At 38.4% G+C, this 24,262-nt stretch overlaps 1 protein-coding gene across 2 annotated transcripts in view; it reads left to right on the top strand.

Annotated features, from left to right (window-relative positions):
• The window catches only part of dntt (deoxynucleotidyltransferase, terminal), a 57,550-nt gene that overhangs the window by 17,663 nt on the left and 15,625 nt on the right, over nucleotides 1-24,262 (top strand). For both annotated transcript variants that reach the window (XM_077581555.1, XM_077581554.1), the window contains 3 exons: nucleotides 4,818-4,920; nucleotides 13,984-14,232; nucleotides 14,542-14,625. In XM_077581555.1, the coding sequence (XP_077437681.1) occupies nucleotides 4,818-4,920; nucleotides 13,984-14,232; nucleotides 14,542-14,625 (436 nt within the window). The remainder of the gene's footprint in view (nucleotides 1-4,817; nucleotides 4,921-13,983; nucleotides 14,233-14,541; nucleotides 14,626-24,262) is intronic.

Here is a 24,262-nt window from a genome sequence, read left to right as displayed (position 1 = left end):
GTTAGTGGAGGCTGCTCGTGAGCTGGCAAGCTTCTTTTCATGTTTTTAACACCCTGCACGGACCGGAAATGTCATGGAATCTCAGCGTTGCCAATTAAGAGTGCGCTAGGGTTTACGAGGAAGTTGCACATTCAGCAGATGGGAATCTGCGATGTGTCTTACAAGTCAAATCATTAGAGGAAAGTTCTATTTTCACAAGCAACACCACACACTAACCGAAAAAGTAAGCAAGACACATCTGCTCTAATGGAAAGAGAATAAATTAAAGTAAGAGGGCAAATGAAATGAATGTGACAAAAGCAACATCTGCTTAGTGTGCTTGAGAGCAAAGCACTCACAGGGGTACATGCGCCCCGTCACTAACCCTGAGCATTAACATTCACGTGCATTAATGGTTGTTTTCAAAGACATAGTTGCTCCTTGCATTAGCTATGGCGAACTCTGGGCTCTTTCATAAAGCCATTTGTAGCCCATCTTTGTTGTCTTGATGTTGCTCTCTCATGTTTCCATTCGTTACAAGCAGCAATGGGAGATCGGACACTGAGCCTCGCAGCAATTCATCCTCCTGGAGCCATATCATCCCTGACATTCATTGTCATCTCACTTTGCTGTTCGCTGTGACACTCATGCTTATGTACGAAAGGAATTGTGTGTATGTGTGTGTGAAAGTTAGTGCATAATGATCAGTATGAAATGGCACTAGGCCTATTTGGCAGCTAGTAGAGGACAGAGCTGAAAAGCGGAGGCCAACTTTGATAAATCAGGAAACTTCTGTCATTTGCTCATGGCCTTTGTTTGCCGTTTGTGTCAGCACAAACTGCACACACGGCGTTTTTAGTGGCTCCCTATAATCACAAGAACACAATGTTTCTTTTCATCATAGAAAATGAGAGCTTCGATAATGAGCCCAAAGCAAGCCAATGGCAAGGAAACACTTTTTTCTTTTTCATTCCTTTCAAATAAAATGGCGTATACCGGTAGTTAAAATCAAACTGGCAGACAACAGGTTAATTTGATCCAGTTGGATTTTCATAAAAATCTGAAATCAAAGACTGTTACTTCATAAGAACAAACTCTTTTTAAGACCCAGAATAAAGGCATCCAATTTTAAAATTGGGCATTTAGTAGGGTCAGCCCACATTTTTTAAAGTGTTTTTTTCCCCTTTTTTTTCTTCATAGTTTCAATATTGCATTCAAACGGAGCCTGAAGCTCTACCTATAGTGGCCAAATCCCCAAAAACCTTTGGAACATCTGCATGTGGACAGCCAAAACGCTAATTTCATCAAACATGTCACAGTCCACTTCCGCCCTCTGTAGCTGGCGTTGACGTGGTAACAAAGCTTGTGATTGATTGGTTTCTGCTAATGCGAAATAAACGAAAGATTTCACGGGGTCTTCATTCTTCTCTCCATGTTCTATATTGCTCATCCACATTTGTGTAGTTGTGGTCTTTGAGGGCTACCTGGTGCCCATGTCGATGAATTCTGGTACAAACAATCATTCCCCCTTCATTCACAGCCAAGGACAATTTAGAGTTTTCAATGAACCTACAATACAAAATTATGAATTGCTATATGAACACATAATATGCAGAGAGCTCGGATTGGAACCCCCAAAATAAGAATTGGGAGGTGGACATGCTTACCACTCATCCACCTTGTGATTCTTAATTGGGTCTTTGTTAATCTTCTGCTCCTTTACTGCTCGTAAACATCGAGATTGTCACTCTTAGAGTGCACCTAGAAGGCTAACCAGCCTACGGAAGACTGCTGATGACCTCGGCACATTGTGTCAGGATGTGCTGTAGTCGTTAACAAGCAACATGAACACCATTCACCTAGCTCAGAAATGGATGGGTGGATTTGAGCAACACTGATCTTAATGTATTTCTGTCTTTTCTATATTAGTCTTGCAGGATGCTTCTACTTCTCTTTGTAAGAAAATAAAATAGGCAGTATTATACATATTCAAGCCGCAGTAGGGAGACCGGGGCTAGTTGTATCACGGGTAAGCTGTCGCATTGCAATTTCTTCTCCACCAGAGGGCGCAACCAAAAAAGTGGAATATTAGTTTTCTTCGTATAAATGGTCAGGGGTTGTGTACTGTCTGAGAAGATAATAGCGAATTGTGAGCCGAGATGACGGCCAGTTATCTGTTTTGAAACAGGCGTCGTACATTGACAAATTCTAGCAGCAAATTATTTAAGAGAGATTCAGGCATTTTGTCATGCCTCAGTCACTGCTCTGTTTTAAGATAACTTTAATCTAGAGCAAGTATTAGCCAAAATGTTTGTTTGGGGCAACTTGTCACAGTCATTTTGGGGTTTGTTGTCACATATGCAAAGAATGGGCCAATGAAAAATGCACCTCTAGCAACTCGGTTTACGTAAGCCAGAATTGTTGAGTGCGGAAATTATTTGACATGTTCTGGTTCATTGTTTAAAAATGTATTTTCCAGTGGTTGAAACTACAGTACTCCCACATATCAGAACTGGTTAAAGTTTCATGATGAAACATCCATCCATTAACCAAAATAGTTCTTTTTTTAAAATTTAATTTAATTTAAAATTTCCAGTTTAGGGGGCGCGTTGCGGCTTAGAGCTATAACATGCTAGCAGTTCCTAAGGACTTTAATCCATTTCGTAATGTTTTATGTTGAAGTTTGCTCAATGACTATGGTAAATTTTCTAGATCAATGATAAACAATTTCTCTGGCTGTAAAAAACAAACAAAAAACTCCCAGAATAACAAGGAGAAGTTTGTCCTTGTTTTATTAGTTGCAAAATCCAGTGTGACATTTTACCCCATATAGTGTGACAACTTACCCATTGGTGGGGCAGCATGTCACATGTTCACTCCCTCTATTCGATGGCTTATAACTGCATTGACACAAGGTATGAAAATGACATGTACCCAAGACTTTGATCTTTCATGTAGTACACATTTTGTTCATATATGATGTATTGATTCCAAGAAATATATAAAAAGTGATAGAACTAGCCCCAGTCTCCCCTACTTACATTATATGGTATTACAAACATTTATCAACGATATGGATTAAAGGGACAGTGGGCCTTCTGTTTAGCACGTCTGCTTCACAGTCAAAAGGATGGGGGTTCAAATCTTGGCTCTGGCCTTGTCCCATGTCCCCAAAACTTGCATGCTTTTGGTTTAGTGCAGACTCAAATTCTCCATGAGTGTTAATGATAGTTTGTCTATAATTACACTGAGCTTGGCTTGTGACCAGTTCATGATGTATTCTGCCTCTCGCCAGCTAGGATAGACTCCAGCTAACCCATGATTTTGATGAGAACAACAGAAAATGTATGGAGAGATTATGGTGGTGTAACGGCGGGTGTCTATTATTTTGGCGTAAGGTATTTCAATTGACATGACTTCCAGTCACCAATTTGTTGTACAGCAGAAACTTCACTTTATCATCAATGTCCAATTCTTTGTTTATTCATCTTCTTTGTCACGTTCCTCATCTCTGATACTCTTTACTAGATTTTCAGCAACAATTTATGCAGTCATCGATTAGTTATAATGTCCATTCAGTATATACAGTAGCAGTGATTGCATATGATATCACTCAGTCGCCACATTGGAAGCGCAACATGTTAATCAATTAATCTAGTCGCAATTATTAGCACCGGTTTGCGTAGTTTTACATAGCGCCATTGTGGAAAGTGATGACCTTCCACTCCACTTTTCAAATTGTCTCCTCAATGTGTGTGTCGTGTCCACATAAGGATAATGAGAGGGTGTTTAAGTAAACCAATTAGCAGGTGTTTGTACGCTCCTGATATTTGGGTAGAAATGGAATTCTGAGGCTAACAATTCTACAATTAAAACAGCCTTTATGAATACCTTTCAGACCTATCATGAGCTTTCTTTTGTTTCCTTTTTTCTTTTTAAAATTGTGATTTATTTTGTTTGATTTGAGTACACGAGTTCCAATAAATTTAACACCAACAATGCAGAATAAGATCAGCAGTCAGACATCAGCAATCATTAGCTTATTAGAAGAAGAAAAAAGTATTTTCTGAATGCATATTTAAAATTGTGTAATGCACTATAAAAACGGTTGTAATAAAATTTTTTTTTTTTAATGTAAATACTCGTGTTGGTGAAAAAACACTGACTGCTTTATTTGGCAAGCAGTCAGCTTGCTACTTGGAAACATAATTCTCTTGCCCCTGTAACATCTAGTTACAGTAGAGTAGAACGCAACATATGTGAAAATGTATATTCCTGCATATAATTTTCACATTTATGTCATATTCATGTAATTTTAACCAAATTTTTTTGTCCTGTATGTCAAAGGTCTTAGGTCTGTAAGGAAGTCATGTTCAGTGGACCCCCTCACACATGATTTTCTGTGAGCATCTAAGTGAGAAATGACTTAACAAATCTCAAAAGGTCACATTTTGAAATGTGTCAGAGTTTTGTAAGTGAGTGCTATATCGAATTCAGTTGCCATATGCCTGACAGATTCTTTTAGATTTGCTTTTTGAGCAAATGTTATGTGCACATATCGGTCTTCTACTCTGAGGCTTTTGCCTGATCTCTTCTCAGTAAACTATGCCTGCAGTTGTGCTGACAGCAAAAATACGCTATGTAAGCCATGTCGGACTATATTAGGGTGTCTTTTTGATGACACAAATTTCCCTGCAGAAATGACAAAATAGCTCTTCACAATTTTGCAACATTCAACAAATTGCTTGAGTGGTACAAAAAAAGGCAATGTGCTTTATCTAATAACTAAAATATAATTTCACACACGGAATAAGCATGAGCGCGGTCTTTGTTGGCAGGGGAAAGGAGTTCGGCCATGATGTGGACTTCATTGTCACATCACATGAGGTGGGGAAAGAAGAGTGTGTGCTACGCCACATCATCGATTGCTTCAAAAGACAAGTAAGTACATGAATTCTTGCTCTTTAGGGGTTAACTTTCTATACCATCAAGAGTTACAACTTGACTAATGGTGTTGAGCCACCGCCATAGCTCAGTTGTGCAGTGAACAAATGTATTTTGTGTGGTGTTAAAGGTGGTGACTTGAGCTAGGCCGTTGTGTTGCTGTGACCTGTCCTGGCTGCATGTACTGTATCTACACTCATGGCACACATACAGTATGTAGTTATAATCAGTTAAGACCATCGGGTCACACATTGCCACACGGGCTAGGCCGAGAAGCCCCCAGTGTGGTTGGGCGGCCAAGACAATATAAGAGTAGAAAACATGTTGGACAGATTAGATCTTCTTCCGCATTATCAAGAGAAAAAGCCTCCACAGCTGTGTACTCAATTTTTCTGGCATCCAGTAAATATTTAAACTGAGAATATGCAGTCTTCTGGTTGTTATTATTTGTAAAGCGAGCACTAAAAATAAAAGGACCAGGCAGAGTTTCACTCAGAACCTTTCAATGGGTTTAAAAATTAACATAATTTGAATACATTTAGCAAGTAATGTGAAGCTAGTGTGAATGGTTGTTCATCTATGCTGTAATAAATGAGTTTATGATGAAAAAAATGAACCAAAATGAACACCTTGCAAATTGCTGCCACGATGCAAGATAATACCTTGTAGACCAATAAAATGATGGAAGACCATAATATTTGTATGCCTTTTTTATTTTAGCATTGTGTGATCACAACTTTTAGTATGTAAGAAAATAAAACTAGATTCAACAGGGCAATTATAACTGCTAAACTAAATCCACTGCAAAAAATCGACTAATACTAAAGCTTCCCCACAATACTTTTTTCTTTACCATTTGCAAACATCTAATTCAGAGCACATCATACTCAATTGAACTGTTTCACATGGCTAGTGACTTTCAAAGATCCAGTGACAATAACTTCCTACATCCTGCTTGCGACACATTAACAGTTCTCCCATCGTTTGCAGCTCCTTCGTCCCTACAGGCGGAGCAGATGAGCAAAAGTTATGAAAAACATGTGTGAACAGTAGTTGTGAACATTGAAGTGAGATGTTGACTTGAGCATATAGGGCAGGTGTTGAAAAGTTGTCTGTGACCAGAAAAGGAAAGTGGGTTGCTAATATTCCTCTCATCAGACTTGATAGAAAAGTGATGGAGCCGACCAACAGGACAGGAGACAGTGATTAAATGACATCACAAAAGTTGACTCCTGGCTGTGTAATTGTCATTGAAAATCGCGTCCCTGAGGACTCATGTGCATTCACTCAGCTAATATTAGGCACAGCCCCCAAGTTCCCCAGTCATCCATGTCCAACTTGTCAGGAGTTAGAAATGTCCTTGCAAAAACAATTGTCATCATCATTTTCCTGCTGATTGTTAAAGCATAACTTAGGGGCAGAGGCAATGTCAGACAAATGAGTCACTGAGCCTTGCTTCCGTTCATCTATCATCAGTCTTTCAATACTGCGCAGTGTTGCTCTCCAAAGGCTGAGCCCTAATATGCATTGCCTGCCATAATAATACGATTCAGCTCTATTGTTATGCATTCGCGCCGACTCAATGCGGTTAGAGATTCAAGTGTTCTACCTCTGGTTGGATAAGTGATTCAAGCAGCACTGCCCATGCAGCTGAGATTAGATTTCTCTTTTACATCTAAATCAAATCTAAGCAGTGAAGTCTACTTGGAATGACATTTACGGCGCACGCAACACTATCAAAGTCAAAGCCCGGTTCAAAAGCTCTTGGCTGAAACAAGATAATCTGCAACTTCCAGGCAGATTTGAGAAATTTGCTCGCTGTGAGTCAGACATAGATGAGATCACAGTTCCATGTTTATGTTTGTCCTGAGAAGGTTGACTGTTGCGCTATGACCTCATGCTGTTATCTTAAAAAAAAGAGTAGATCAAAATGGGGATATAAACCTTCAGATTCCAATCGTCCCTTCACTACTCTGAGGAAACGCTTTTGGGGAAAGTTTATCTTTGCGCCTGCATCATTCTCTGTAATTCCCTCCGTAAACTCTGGAATAAGCTTCCTCTCAGATGTTTTCTACTTACCTGCTGCTTGGGAGATGATTACAGACCGGCATTGGGCTAAACAGCCCACTGCGATACTGAGACGAGAAATTTATGACATCATGACAAATAGATTTTTGAGTGTATATGCGGCAAACATAACAAGCAAGACAGGAAGAAATCAGTGCCTACGCTTGATGTATGTACAGGATGTATGCTGGAGGCCTCAAAACCAAAGAACATGAACTAAATGCATTCATGTACTTAATGGACCATGTGACTGTCACCAGAACCATTAATGCTTTTCTCCAAAGGCATCAATAGGATCCAAGGCCAAATGTAATGTACTGGCAGCAGGGAGTGAAAAATCTGAATAATAAGAAGTGGCCTTCATTTGTAAGTTCATAGGAAGAACAGCAGTCCTTCCTGCATGACTAGTCTTGAAACATATCTGTATGTCAGAGAGATTCTAATGGTCGTCGAGCTCTTTTATGTTGCGCTTCAAGTCTCCGACTACTCTGCTCAACACGAAGGGAATTTAAAGAATTGTTCTCCCTACCTATTGGAAGGTGAACGGTTATCTGTAATTGCAAAGAGAGAGAAAGCAATCCACGGGTGCACTCGAGGGTGACTCTTGGAAATTTGACCCACAGCTGCACAACAAATGAGTTTCTCACTATGGGTAATGAGGGGTTTAATAGTGAGAGTAGGAGCAGAATTTCTTTGCATGTCTCTCTGTTCATCGGTGTTCTAACAGACTTCATTTTCATATTATTTCTGAAGTCGGTACTGTCTGGGAAGTATAATTGGTGGATGTATGGCAGCTTGGTCCTGTTGACCAGTTAATTCAATTCAGAGTATGTATGTGCATTCTGAGTGTTTTTTCTTAATTAGCAAACCATCAGATAGACTGAACTGATGATTTTGATGTGAGTGCTACGTTGCAGTGCAAGCTAAAGTCAAACGTTGCCTGATGCTGTACAATTTTCATGAAAAATATGCCTTTATCATTATTATATAAGTAATTTTTTTTGTTAATGGTTTTAATCTAGTTTAGTCTAGTTTTCGTCCGGTGAAAAATGTATGTTGACAAAATTATTTTTGTTTAGTTTCCGTTCGCAAAATGAACATTTTTTGGTGAACAACGTCACTCGGTAGCGGAAGTCCATTCAAAATGCCGTGTGGGAGAGACGATAGTTTGCTTCCTTCAGCATTACACTTAGTTTTAAATGACCAGCAGCACACAATCATTAAAGCCCCCAGCAGCTGATAGCACTGGAAACATTTATTTCAAAAGACGACGTGTGTCAACATCACGGACATTATATATGAATGGACTAACAATACGCTTACTCGCCATCTTGAGAGGTGAAGCCACCGGCGGCCATCTTATGTTGCCTCTCGCTAAGGCCACCTAACTTGAATAACATTGATTTCTCCGTGTCTTTTTCACATTATTTTCTGTGTTTACGGCAAAAATGCCACCGATAAGACTGAGGGAAGCGCTACATTCACATTTCATTGATAAGAATGCGTTTACATGATCTGAGGCTATATTTGTTCGCCAACTACGGCAACTACACTAGGTCGAAATATGTAGGATGTACCCAAAAGCCTCCGCTCTTTTTTGATTAGTTCTTTCCACTGTCTGTTTGGTAAAATTAGCCCCACCTCAAAAATGCACTTGACAGCGACTGTGTCTCTCTCTCCCGTACAGCAATGAGTCTGGTTTCCAGGCTAAATATTTTGTTGTTCTTGATGTGAGACATTCCACTGTAGTAAAATTGCACCAAGCATGAAGTATACACACATCAAGGCAGAAGAATCATGTCTTTGAGTTCCAAAGAAATCAATTATTTGCTGATCATTTTTATCTTTTCCTATTCAATATGTAGTCCTCTCTCTAACATGATCCACCTTGTATTTTCTAATTCTTTTGTGTTCATTCAATTCTATTCACACCAATTTTCTGTGGTAACCATCAGGGCTCATCTTCGTTCCTCCAGTACACTGACATCTTATTCGGCAGAAATTCCAATTATCCAAGGAGAGGAGCTATTTTCTACAGAACAGGCTTCAGTGATCTTCCATAGCCGAACGAAGGGCTTGTTTGACTCTTGTTTTCAGCCATCCTCTTATCTCCCTCTTTAACTTTTAAATTAAGATAATGATCGTCACTGTCTTCTTGCTTTTAACTTGTCTCTTGTCCCTATTCTCAATTATAGCAATGGTTGCAATTCAATAGTTTTTTTTCAACTTAATTTAACCGATCAATTCTCAAAGAAGAAGGAAAGAAAGCAAGAGGAACTAATTAACTTTCAAGGTCATGATTCGGATCATGAAGATGTGATACAATTTGCAGTAGGTCCACTGTAAAATAAATCAAGGATAATTCCTTTTTAGAGTACTTTGATCTTCTCGATTTTTCTCTCAATGTCAATCTCATAACCTTACACTAAACATTTAACCTCTCTCTTGTTTAAACAGAGACGGGCTTTCTATGTAAACACGCCTAAATATCAAATTACCAACCAAGGCTATGATCACGATAATATAAGTAAACACATAAACATGTTAGCAATCTCTTTGACATCAGGTCACGCTGAAAATAGACAATTCTGGCTGCTTTCGTAATTGTACTCAATGCAATGTCCTTGTATGATTTTAATAAGAAATAGAGAAAAGGTTCCAAAGAAATCAACAACCCAATGCAGTGCAACAACTTCAGCTTGATTCATTTAATTAGTGGCACCTTGTACCAGAGGGTAAGAGTAGAATGAAACACAGCCTCCTGTATGATTGCATCTTGTGAAAGGGGCATACTTGCTTTCAATACATACTGTAATCTTTCCAGCATTTAATGATAAAACTAAGGTCATCATCAGTATGCTGTAATTAAAGAAAAACTGCTCTGAAGTAATTTAAATGCAATCTCTTCATGTGAAGGACCAGAAGCAAAGAAGATTATTTTATTAGCATAAAGGAGGAATTTGGGATTTATGAACAACAGAGGCATGAAAGTAGAGAAGAAAGTAGGAGCAAGTATTGAACCTTTGGGGATGTATGAAAGGTGAAAGTCTAAATTAACATCCTGAACTCTATTAGAGAGGCTGTTAGATAAACAAGCCAACGGATGACCCCAATAGAATCTACAGTTTATATTAAGAAGGAATGAGCCACCAAGCCAGATGCTTTCAAGGTGCATGAATAATGCTGCAGACTTTTTTGCCTTAGTGCAGAGGTCTAGACCACATGCGCCTCTTTAGCTCTTTAGTCCCTCTCCTGTTGCTCCCTGTGGATCTCAAACAAAAAATGTAGTAGAAATTTTTATTTTTTTTAAATAAAATATTATTCAAAAGAATTATTGATTTAGATAAAAAACAACAAATAATTAAAATACAGTATTCCAGAAATGTCAGTGTCTATTTTTTTTAATTGCCAGAAAAAGAGAAATGAAAGGTTGATGAAAAAGTTTTTAAAAATACCTAAAAATGTAAAAAAAGAAAAGAAAAAAAAGACTATAAAATATCCGAAAAGGAAACAAAGATAATTACCATAAAATTCCATGAAATTGCAAAAAATTTCAGAGAATTGAATGAAAAATGCAGAACACGTTCAAAAACTAACCATAAAATGTTCAAAAACAAAAGAAGTTAGAAAATTACCATAACATGTCTTTAGAACTGCCAAAAAAGTCACAAAAGGCAAAAAAGAAAATGTTAAAATTGTAACCATAAAATGTCCAAAAACAAAATAAATCCCGAAAATGACCATAAAATGTCCACAAAATTGCCCCCCAAAAATTTCAGAAATTTGACAGAAAGCTAGAAAGGCTACCAAGTATGAAAAATTACAAAAATAAACAAAAGTAAAAAATTAAAAGCGGAAGACAATAGGTAGAAGAAAATAAATGTCAAAGTATTGGACGTTGCATATTTTTGTGTTCTGGTGCAGCTCTAATAATAATCTAAGATCTTGGGTCCTCAGTACAAAAGGCTAACACTAACACTGTTTCATTCATCATAACATTCAAATGTTTTGCGGCTCCAGACAGACTTTTGGTTGTTTATTTGGCCTAAAATGGCTCTTTTGTCAGTAAACATTGCTGACCCCTGCTCTAGACCAGTGGTTCTTACTTAACCTGGGTTCGATCGAACTCCAGGGCTTCGGTGAGTCAGTCTCAAGGATTCGGTGGTGGTCAAGACACACACCTGACTAATATGATTCATATTTAATTGTTAAGAACTATAGGCCAGGGAGTAAGTTCCATCACCCATGCTTCTACTATTTAAAACATCCATTTTGAATATTTTTGGAGTAGAGACCAGCCGGAGCCCACTAATTGCCCATTCTTAGTTTAGCCCATCTACTGCCCAAATGGGGCTCAACAACAAAGCCCACTTGCATGCCCAGCTAGAGCTCAGCTAGCCCAACTGATGCCCCTATGGACAGGGTCAGCTAGACAGAAGACGAAAGGGAAGATGAGTGAGGCGAGCTGTGGGTTCCTTTGTGATAAGAGCCACACTTGTAGACGACATTCTCAAAACCACCACGGGCGCTGATATCTCTGAGAAAGGTGTACTGAGGCATATTCTCATTATTGCGCCATACAATACAGAGCGTCTTGTCACCTTTTCATTCACTCTACAGGGACCTCATACCTGAACAGGAATGGGTGAGACTTGTCAAAGTGGGTGATAGTGTTGTGATTGACTAATGTGTCAAAAGAGGTGGGTCTTGGGGTTATTGCGCGAGTGTACAGGTTTCACATAAATCTTGCAAATGATGAACAATGGCGAAGAAGAATAGTCTTCTCAAGCACCTCTGTACAGTATTCTCTGATTTTTAATGCAATATCATGAAAGACGACAATTGTTATGGAGATCCTTATATATTCAAATCATTTTTTGTGTAAAACCAAAATTTAGAAATTAAATATGAGCGCTAAATGGCAAGCTCGTTTCACTTTTTATTAGAGAAAAAATTACACACATTTTTGAAATCCCCAAATGAATTATCAATCAATTAATTTAAAAAATGTCAATCTAAAACTAGAGCCAATTCAAATAAATTGATGTTATTTTTGGACTCAGCAGCCCAGAATTATCCATGTCATAAAAAAAACCATTGGCACTCAGAAACAAAGTAAATTGTTGGCCAGTGTAATAAAGGATGCCAGCAAATCATGAGGCTGTATTATATACATGTACAGAGGTTAAAAAAAAAAAGATTTTTAAAGCTGGTGGGGGGTGGGGTGGGGCGTATTGTACAAGGGTTGCGTCTTAGACACAGGATGTATCCATGTTTTATACCACTTGTCCTCTTTAGGATTACGAGTGTGTTGGATCCCAGTCCGTCTGACTTCAGGCGAGACTCCAAGGAACATGTAAACAAACAACTGTTTACACTTACTATCACAATGGACTCTTCAGTTCTTTTCAATTCAATATGCATGTTTTTGGAATATGGGAATGGAAGTCAACGTTACAAAAAATCCACACAACTAATTCTCCATCGTGCTTGCCTCTTTTAAATGCCATCGGTTGAATACAAATTAGATTTTGGATGAGTGTGCAGTGTGCACACAGTTCTGAAGACACCTCAAAAAGTATAAACCAAGCAAGCTTGAACTTTGTAAAAACATTAGCACAAAAATAACTGCCACCATCTCGTGCAAGCTCAAAGATTTTTTTCCCAGCTGACCACATCTTTTTCCAAAATAGCAGCCACGATGCACACATTTCTCCTTGAAGTTGTTCGATGTTTAATGTCAAACTGCTTCTCGCCTCTTCAATGGAAATAAACAAAAATGCAAACTGTCAACTGAGCATCCCATTTGTTGTGCTTTGCCAAGCTCTGCTAAAATACAACAAGAATGTCTGAATATATTTCAGTGGAAGGCTATAATTTTGACACTAACTGCATTGATTTGGATTTTAACCTAATTCCACACATTACAGAAGGAAATTTCACATCAGGAAATCGTGCCACATTTCACATTAGCCATGGAATGAGAAAGACTTTAGATTTTTAAGGCTTCAGTGTAATTGGACAAACTATAATTCCTAAAAATCCTGTCACTTGATGTGTATGTGATATTAGCATCATACAGGATCTTGGAAGAGTATTGTTATTATTTTTTTTACAACCAAACCCTCAAATTAGTATGGAGAAGATATAGCAATTACCGAAGACAACCACAAAATATTAAATTTTCCTGAGCCTTAATTAGTACATCATGTGTTAGTAGGAAAATACATTTAAAAAATCAAGCGCCGTGAGCAAGTCAGAATATTTTTTTGGTGTCGTTTTTTTGGTTTCCCTTTGAATACGGTTATGAATATGAAATAATGAATATTAGAGCTGTCAAACGATTACATTTTTTAATCAGATTAATCACATCTTAAAATTGTGATTAATCACTTACTAAAAAAGCCTTTTTTTATCAACATTTTTTTCCCGCCAAATTCAAAGAGCTCCGGTTATGTTATGAGATTATAGAACAAAATTGTTACAAACAGTCTAGATTAGATATTAACCAACGTCCTTGATTGGATGGGTTTGAAGCAGCATCTTACAAATGGGGTGACTTTAAGTCTGCAAACTCCGATCACCATATGATAATTTAGGCAGGTACAAAGTCATGAGCTTTGGATAAAAGGTGACTTTTTTCTCCTTTTTTGTCAGGGCCCCTGGGTACTCACTCCAGCGGGGTAGATTTACTGTCATTTTTCTATTTTTATTGCCAAGAGTCATGCAAGAATATCGCTATATTTCTGGATTAATTATTTATACAGACTTTGAATTTCCCACATACCATATTACGTACACTGAAAACTTTATTTGGGGAAAAAAGCAACTCATACAGTATATGTTGATCACAATACGCATATAAGTATTTGAAATGAAAATCATAATATAATGTTAAGGATCATCTTGTCCATGGTACATTAATACCTGAGAAAATAAATAAATACATTGTGATTAACTTTCTGACGGAATGTGCGCTCTCCTGTCCTTTAGGGGATTCTTCTTTACTGTGATTACCAGGCCTCTACTTTTCACATGGCAAATCTGCCTTGCCAGAGGTTTGAGGCAATGGACCATTATGCAAAATGTTTCCTGATCTTGCGATTGGAGGCCAGCCAGGTGGACGGAGGTCTCGGCTGTGCTCAGGGAGACAACAGGGGATGGAGAGCAATACGTGTGGATTTGGTATCACCACCCATGGATCATTACGCCTTTGCTCTCCTGGGATGGACCGGCTCCACGGTATGGGACAAAAAAAAAGAAGAAGATACATAACAGAAAAAAGGAGTTAAAATAATGCATGAAAGAAATTCCAAATCAATGAGCACTTTTTCCTAAAGCGTTTTGGCCCATTTTTGACAAAGCAACTCTCTTTTCTCTGAGGTGATGGTTTGCTGTCATGACAATAAGCGTGTTCATCTTTATATGGTCTACTTTATGTGCATTAGGTGAAATAATAGTGCTTTCATGCAACCATGTTTCTTACATTACATGACCTTGAAAGTAGAGAGGATATTGCATTTTTAAACAACTTACTTTCTTTCTCCACAGCAATTTGACCGAGACCTGAGGAGGTTTGCTCGGTTAGAGAAGAGGATGATTTTGGACAATCATACTCTTTACGACAAAACCAAGGTACCGTAAATATTACATATTCTTACACTGGCAATACACAACCAGAAAATAATCATGGGAGGTTATTTGTGAAATTAGAGAATACATACTTAAGTACTGTTGTGTTGTGTAGCAATTATATTCAGTATTTCACAGAATTAATTAATTCCACGCTAAACAGCATCTTCAGATTGAAGTTGTTTTAATAGGTTCGATTTTATAAAACCTACACTCTCTAAAAAGAGAAATTTTATTAATATTGTTGAATTAATTGCCAAAAACAAGGTTGAACAGGCTTGTTGAACAGTAACCAGGTTGTGCAGCAGATTTCCTTTTGTGTCTTAGGGGACAAAGTGAGACACAAGGCTTAAAAAAAAATAGCTAAAAGAATACACTTAACACAAAGTGATAAGAGTATATGCAAAAAGATTAATTTATTACTGATTCGTGACAAATTGCAATGAATAATTTTGTGTGCTTTTTAATACCACATCTGAAAGGTATGTCTGCAAAAGCAGCACCACTGTGTTTAACCATGGCGACGAAGCACAGGCAAGATGTGAGGCGATGGAGAAAACTGGATCTTTTCCAATTGTGTAAACATTTTTGAAATGCCAAAAACAGAAATTATAACGGCATATTTAGAAATGTGATTTTGTATCTTCTGAATAATCTAAGGGCTGAGTTGGTCACAAGAGGGAATCATGCCAAATCACCTATTACAACTTCTTTCAACTTTGCATTTCTTTTCACCATGCAATTTTAGTGGACTGTGACAATTGGTGCTGGCCTCTCCCAGGGAAAGATTCACAGACATTGGTGGTTATAGGGAGTTTAATACTTGAAGCCGATGCTGATTATGAGGGTTTGTTTAGAACAGTGAACATAATAGTTGATTCTGGCAAAGACTTGGCTTTTGAATGTAAATGGATCATCCTGATTTACTTTAACTTCTCCTTCTTAAAAAATTACTGTACTCTTATTCCAGCTACTGTGTGACTTTTCGCATCATCTTTGCATGTTCTGCATACGCAAGCAACATCATAAGCCCACAATGCATTGTGTGTCAGAGTACAATAGTCAAGAAAACAAAAATTCTCTGCGACCATCAATCTTTGATGCAGCCATCTCTGAAGCTCATGTTGATCCCGTCATTGAAACCCCTCTTTGCATTCTATCTCATTTACAATGCATACCACAGAGCGGCTGTTTTCAAGCGTAGAGAGGCAACGGATAAAGCGTATCAGCGTGCAGATCGACATGGGAGCCACCCTGTCACTGCAAAGTCCAATGAGCGGGCTCCCTGGGGACAGAGGTCAGGGTCTTGGGGATCACTGGGTGGCACTTTCATGACAGTTTTACGCACAAACAGCCAAGATGGTGTTTATTAAAATGCAAGGGCAAAGTCAGGCCTGCTGACTGTGCAGTCATCCGTGCACTGAAATGGACAGGAGAAATCACACAAATGCATATGCTTATTTTTAAACATTGTATAAGATGTCTGTTACAGGTCAGACACAATGGACCAAAAATATTAGGATGTTTTTTTTGGGGGGGCAAGGAAAGATAACTAACTAATCTAACCATGTCTTGTTTTTGAAGATCTTGCCTCAGTCATGCTTAGGGCGAATAGATGTCCCTGATTTTCCCGGAGTTGTCCACCTAAATATAAACAACACAACTACTATGAACAGGAATTGGTTGGTGGAAAGTACAAGCAGTCGGTTTACAGCTCCACTAATAGTCATCCACCCATCTAACTCAATCTAACTTAGCAGTAAACTCTGAATTATAGTACATATTTCAATGAAAAACACTTCTTAGCCATAGATACAGTATGAAAGAATTACACACTGTACATTACGCCTCGTGCCTCTGATTCTTATGCCACTTTTCAAACTAAAGTGAGGAGTTCCTGTAATGGCATGAATAACATATGAGTCTACTGCCCAGCTGCCAGTCCGTCTGCCTTGCGGATCTGCCGATGTCATGCACGGACCCCCAGCGTGTCTGTTTCTGTTTCCGCAATGTGTAGCTCGGCGTACTCAGGTTGCCTGCGCTCCGAGCACTCTTCCCACTGCAAATGAGAGAGGCCACTTTGATTGGCTAGGAAAATGTATTGTTCCATCTCACAATGGCGCAAACGCCTATTATGCCCATTCTACCGGCGCAAAGTCTACGAAGATTTTTTTTGTTTGTTTGTATGAGAGAAACATAGGAACCATGAGGACTTAGGTCTGATTAAAGAGGAGACGACTTGGCTTTGGATCAATGGCGGTCATTTAGAGGACTCTAATCTTTTGGGTATAAAAAAGAATAAGAAAAAAGAAAGCTATTTATCTCATAAAACCCTTTTAACCCTTTAAAAACATCACTGGTTTACTTTATATAATGATCTCTCAATTAAGTGTCTCCAGGGGAATCTTCACGAGACTTGCAACTGGTATACAGAGATACCATAACTTGGGGTTCCAAATAGGGCTCAAATTTTAAATCTGTTTGTTTCCCTAGGTAACTGAAGAAAGCGGGAAGCAACAATGAAAAATGACACAAATTACCAAACATGATCTCAGCACTTGCTTTTTTGTTTTGTTTTTTTGGCTACCAGTATATGCAGAAATTCCCCACACCCCTAAAGCGTTGAAAAACAAAATAAGATGACTATGGCCAATGCAAAGGATATGCTCTGTGAAGCATTTCCTCCCTTGAGTGAGCAGCCAGCCACATTTAGCTGACATAAATTTGTATTACATCTACGATATCTTCTTCTGCAAATGCTCCCACTGTCAAATGCTGTAATCTGGCAAATTGACAGTTTACCAAAAATGTTACAGCTTGCTGACTCTGGTAATAAGAGTGTCAAGAAGAAGATGACTTGATGAAACAAATGTGTTGCTGTTGAAAGATCTTGTGAGATGTGTTACATAGTGACAGCAACCAAGTGATCAAATCAGTTCATGCTCATTGAATATTAACAACAGGTTAATGTAAAAGCAAATTACATCTTTACAAACCTTTTCTCAAATTTGGCTGTGGACCAGAGCCATGCACTGAATATCTTCACTGATAAGATGAAGAGTGGTCTCCTGGTGGAGGTTCTAGAGGTGTTCGATTGGATTCAGGTCTGGTGAACTGATGTGCCTGGTTCACAGCCTCCAACCACATACAGTACACCAAAGGAATCGGGTTGATTTATCGTGTTGAAAGTTTCAAAAGTCCCTGAAACCTGCCTTTGTTGCCTTCAAAATGGCAAGGTTGGGTCCTCGAAAGGGAATCTGATCTGTGTCATAGCTGCTCCATTGCACCGGTGCAGTGGGGGTTTAGATGACTGACTGTAACTGAGGCGAGCTGAGACGTTTTTGCTTCGGCAAGCAATGACTGACATCTCTAGGCCAACAATTTGTAGTGCCCCAGGCATTTGAAACCAGCATCAGTAGACTTGGATTGATGTACAGAAACAGGTCTGCTGTGATAGTAGACTCTGCTGCAGTAGCTTGCCAATGCATTGAGTTGGGTCCATGTGAGCGTATGTGCATGTCCTCTGCTGTACATCTGAAGGTTTGTGATAATTAATCTGTGTAGTGGGGCTGATGAATGAGGACAGGTGGAGGATTTCATCATACCATGACAGACTGACTCCCTCCCAGGGCAGGAGGGTTCCATGACCTGTCCAACACCTCCAAACACACTTAACTAGCATGTGTGGAATGACCTATCATTGAAACTCATTCTTTTGATGTCCACAGTTGTGTGTGTGTGTGTGTCACTATCAGTCTTAGAGAGTAATTACTCTTTGTCATGTGTAGGTGTGTGATTAATGAAGTCCTGGTGAAAAAGCTGCAAATGTAGATGTTGTGGCCAAGTCTGGTTGCTGATACGGGAGACCATTTCTACTCTTTTTACCTGACACCAAGGAAATATGTTGTGCCAAGGTTGACTCCATGACTGACACTGAGCATGAATTACATTATCTACCACCCATATATTTCAATTTAAATGTCAAGATGGGGAGAATAGGATAGAATACGTGTTTATCTCTGATCTGCCAAATACATGCAAAATGTCTGAGGTCAGAGACAAAATAGTGTTTATTCAAACTTAGTATCACAGATTCAATAGAAGAGCTTAACCTCTGAGAAACAATTTTCAATTACATATCAAGTACAGCTTTTTGCTTTACTTTTATTCAGTAGTTAAATGTAATGTACCTGCCTCTAATTTACATGGTGCTATTGTCAATTGAAATTTTGCCTGTGGTAAACACACAGCGCATTTGTTAAAAGTTGGATATCGTCGCTGTCCTGTGAAAAACACTTATGTCCATTTTAGTCATTTTTTTTACGTGTTTAGATTTATGGGATGAAACTGAATGCAGATAAAAATTGAGTTCCCCTTTAATAATCATTTGATTAATACTGAAGTGTTTGAATCAAATGAAATAAGTGTAAAAAGTTGTTCTACTTTCCAAGGATGACTGTGTGGGAAGATCAAAATTGTTGCATTAACTATTCCTATCACAGATTCCTTAAAATACCCTTTCAAATACGAGAAATTCTGCAGATGGCGCTGACTTTTCCAGTTCTTCCTGACAAGCATAAAAATGTTTAATTTAAAAAGTGATCAGCCCGTAAAGATAGTTCCTTGTCATGCAGAAGTTCTCTGCCCCCCAGGCGGAGAGCCGAAATTAATATGAAGCTCACTGTCAAATTAGAAAATCTAGGGTGTAGAGTGCTCACAGCTCTTTCGACCCACCCCCCTGTGAGCAGTGGATGACTGGACAATAACAGGGCAATTGCACTGGGCTTTGGGGAGCAAGAGTTCCGAAGCTCCCCCCGTTTGCAAGCTGGTGCGATGTTTGAGGATAGGAGCTGGTCATGAGAAGGATCGTAAGTGTGCAGGGGAAGGGGAGGAGACGTTTAATTTAGCGGATGGTGGCACATGGACCCTCAGGGTTTTCACATATTGTAAGAAACACACACCTGCGGCGTGCGTTATGACAGACAAGTCAACTGTGGAAGGTGTCCTCTAAACAGTCAGCTGGCTGTTGAGGGTGCGGCGGAGCTTGAAAATTAGCCGCTGCACCTTTACAAATGAACGTGTAGTTTCTCGCACATTTAACGATTCACACCGACAAACCTCCCTTCCCGTCTGTTCTTATGAATTTTAATTACAATTTAATTAACAGGCAGATGAAAAGACCTGGTGTGGTTGGAGTCGCATTGTGATATACTGTTTCAAGGTCAGATGCGACAGTTTATTCAGTGCTCAGTGCAGAATTTCAAGCCTCGGTGAGTTTCTTTGCAACATCCACATCTGTGAAAGTATATTTTTCTGGTAACCGAGGGGAAAAGTTCCACAAAGTAAAAAAAAAGAAAAAAAAAGACACAAATCTAATAAATAATAAACATAGTACACACAACAACCTACCTGGATGTTCACAAAGTAAGTTTCACGGTTCCATTTTTTTGCAGCGCAATCGAGTCACTATTTTCCAAGAATAAATAAGAATGACAAACTTTACATTGCCGTATCTCTGTTTTGAAGCCGTGTTGCATATAATTATAGGAGCATAAACATCATCCCACACCAATTACAAGTGTGCACAAATATGCTTTTTTTTTTTTTCATAACCGGACAGTTTCAGTCACAGGGCATTGGGTGAAAATCCCAATTTAATTCCCATCAACATATGCAATAACGAACCCTAAAATTGTCCTGTTTGTTACCCAAATTTCGAGCTATGAATCATGGAAATTGCAGGGAACGGAATACTAAATAAGGCATGCACCCAATTCTGTTTCGTGACCTCATTATAGTGAAGCGCTAGAGGGATAGTTTATTTCTCCCGTGTCTCACATGGGTGCAAACAGCATCTTGCATTTAATTAGGTACACAAAGTCATCATCATTATAGTTTCCATAGTATAATATCCATGTGGAAATGGAGTATCGCGGAAAAGAAATGCATGTTTTATTTACAGTATTTTATGTAGTGTAACAAAATGTTTTGCTTTGTTTATTGTATTATATTTATATCACGTTTTTGGTCCCTTTTTTCACGTTTGTAAATTGAACGAAGGATGTAGCTCAGAGTTACAGTCTCACTTCAAGCTTATCCCTGAAGTGCATGTTGTATTTCAATTTACTTGTAGGCCTCATTTAATAAGAATTGCAATGAGTGATGTTCACTACCAATTGTTTTCAGACCGATACCAGTATGAGTACCAACCCTTGAGTAGTCACTGATACCAAGTACCGATACCACTAGCACTTTTCATACAGAAAATTTTCCCCCAAAAACCAATGACAGATAATTTTAAGGAAATGCATATACCTTAACTGGACATACAACAATCTAGCATTTTTCCTTAAAATTTCTCACGTGTGGCCGATATTGTTATTGGTTGCCATCGTGTGTGCTGATACCTGTTGATACTCAACTACAATGAATGCACCATTATCAAAGCATAAACAATATAGAGCAGAGGTTCTTTACCTGGGTTCGATTGAACCCCAAGGGTTTAGTGAGTTAGTCACGGGTTCGGCGGAGGTCAAGACACACACCCAACTCAAATGATTCACGATGATATGCCCCGCTTGGCCATCAATGGCTGCAGTTGATCACGCTACATTGCTTGGCCTATTTGTGCTTCAGGAAATTTGGTGTGCTTAGTAGTTGACTTGTGACTGTTGTAATGGTACATCGTGTGATTTCTTTATTATTGTAATCCCTTCAAACTAACTGTTGAGCAAAAAAAAAGAGAAAGTGGTCGGACAAACGTGTGCAATAAGAATTCACTGAGGATAAGCGGTTCGGATGATGAATCAAGTCAAGTTTATTTATATAGCCCTTAATCACACAAGAAATGGATGGATGTACAGTATAATGGAACGTATAGTGTTCCACAAGGTTAAATTCTGGGGCCGTTGATGTTTTCATTGTATCTGCTGCCCCTGGTTCGAAGAAGGGTTCGGTGTATGCGCATAGCGAACTGGTGGGGTTTAGTACCTCCAATAAGGTTTAAAGCCACTCATCTAGATGTTATGTTTATTCTCCGAAATTAATTATAAGCATGTGAAAATTTACAGGTTGCAAAGCACAAATTGCACCTAAAAATGTCATCATAGCATGTGACTTCTTGTTAGTTCTGAAAATTGGTTGTCATCCAATCATACAGTAATAAAAACATGAAGCCCCCCGCAGGTAAATTGCTAAAGAAGCTTTGTCAGATTTAAAGTATCATATCTCAGCTCTACAGGATGCCTGCTGCTCATTTCTTATATAAAACATTCCAGCAGAAGCCTCATCCTCAGGCTCTAAGATAAGAATGGGAAATTACAAATTACAACATTCATTTGGATTTGTAAATAGGATTAGGAAAATTGGACTGTTTCAAATGTTGCAAATGTTCAGCCTTGGAATGTGTGGTGACAAACTTAAAACAAGCAGGAAGCACACCCAGCAGCCAAATTTAGCAGCTCTTATAATTGGTGGCAGTATACTGAAGTGAGAAACTCATGTGGATGACAGAAGTGCTAGTGTGAAAGTGTTATAAATTTTTTAGGCATCTGACAAAACGCATATTTATCTTTGTATACCACTGATTTTGAGGTTCGACCACAGTTGACAACTAAGCTCTTAAAAGCAAAGACAAACAAGGGGACAGAAAACACTATTTGGTAGGTAAGCTACTTCTTTGGCAATCTGCAAGTGCTTTAGCTTTTTCCCTTCCAAGAGAAATGAACAGAGCACTCTCAGCGCAAATTGTAGCTACTGAGCAGCTGTGCACTTTTGAAAAAAATTCACATACACACAGACGTCACTGTTGTCAAAACAATCGCTCTTCACAGGCATACAAAAACAATTGAAAACACATAAACCAGGCATGCTGCGCAGTAATAATTGTTCCTACAGAGTAGAGAGAAAATGTTGTCGCTGTCTGGTCAAATCGTTACATCTCCAAAGCCAATACTTTTCAAGAAAAAAAAAGGGGGGGAAGTCAACCCCAATATTTTCTATACAATAACATGTTCTAAGCACTCCCACTAGTTTAAACACAAAACAGCAGCAAAACTCAACCGTTTTTATCCATCTCAGTGGGCGGCCATTTTGCCACTTGTTGTCGACTGAAAATGACATCACAGTTGCTCAGGTTTCAGCTAATGACCAATCACGGCTTAGCTTGCGAACGTCACATGACCAAACTCAGAAAACAGGTGAGCCGTGATCGGTCGTTACTTGAACATGGATGCCATCATTAGTGCACAGCAAGTGGCAAAATGGCCGCCTACTGAGATGGATAAAAACATTCAAATTCATTCAAATTCCACAACTATTATATTCCACAATATTTATCCGAATGCCATGTTTAGACCAGTGGGGGCGCATAGAAAGTTGGTGTTGTAGCTAATTTTGCAATCATATGCTACTACGATCCAACATCAACACGGCAAATCCCCAAAGTCGTAGTTAATTGCTAATTGAACGCTATATCGCTAAATAATTGCTAAATAATCGTTAAATAATCGCTAAATAAAAAATAACTGAATTACAAATATAAAATTACTAATCACTTACTTAATTAGGCTATCATTAATTAGAATAGTACGTCATCTCTGCCCTTCCTATTTGGCTGATTTTCATATATCTTGCATCTGAAACATACCCTCCACAATAAATAGGGCTTCACTCTAATGCAATTATGCTGCACACAGTACATTTTATTTATGAAGTGCTTTTTGCGATACAAAAAATGCACTTTACATAGGTTAAGGCTCTGTTACCCCAAACTTGATGCTTGAACCTACTGTAATTGGTACAGTTTTTCCCAAACTCTGCAGAAGATAGCCCAGGCCAAGATTTGAACCCACCATCTCCTAAAACAGTCTTGTGTAAATGGCCTGACAGATGAATAGAATTGCTCAGGTTCTTTTTATTTTTTATTATTATTATTTTTATTTTTTATTTTTTTTTTTCCCTGCACCTTCTGCTTACTCCCCAATTCCAAGTTTGATTGTCAATTGTGCCCGCTCAATGGAAAACATTTGTATTTGCAATACTGAATGAATGGCAAACTGAATCCGCACCCTTGGACAGAAAACCAGCAGGAAAAGGAAGTTAGACCAATAATCAATATGAACTGCTCACAACAATCACCTGACAGAATTCCCACTGCATTAGTCACTTGATAAAGAATGAATAAGTATTTCACAATTCTTCATTTAAGGATAATTTGGCATTGCATTAGAAATGGTGGAATTTATTTGTTCATTTATTTATTTTTCTGGAAGTTGGAAAAGACAATGTGTCACAAACAATTGTAGTGCCGAGAGAAAAATTATAATAGATAATATAAACTGCACTCTATGTTTTTGGAGATATAAGTTTCGTTGATGTCACACGTCTTTGCGACAGGCTTCCGCTTCTTTTTAAAATTATTCTTATTAAAATGAAAAAAGATGTTTTACAAGGGAGCTGTCGCTCAGAATCTCTTTATTGTGTTATTTGCATTTGAGCACTTTGTGTGCTTTGTCCCACAGTTGCCCTAGAAACTATGTGAGTAGAATATACTTTAAAAGCATAATAATGGATGTAATGTAAATTTAGCCGAGTAAATAATTTTTTTCTAATGGGTTATGCAGTGACAGAGTGTGTGCTG

Source organism: Vanacampus margaritifer, chromosome 12 (assembly GCF_051991255.1).
Source record: "Vanacampus margaritifer isolate UIUO_Vmar chromosome 12, RoL_Vmar_1.0, whole genome shotgun sequence".
In the NCBI taxonomy this organism is placed as follows: Eukaryota; Metazoa; Chordata; class Actinopteri; order Syngnathiformes; family Syngnathidae; genus Vanacampus; species Vanacampus margaritifer.
This window is presented reverse-complemented; position numbering and strand designations above follow the sequence as displayed.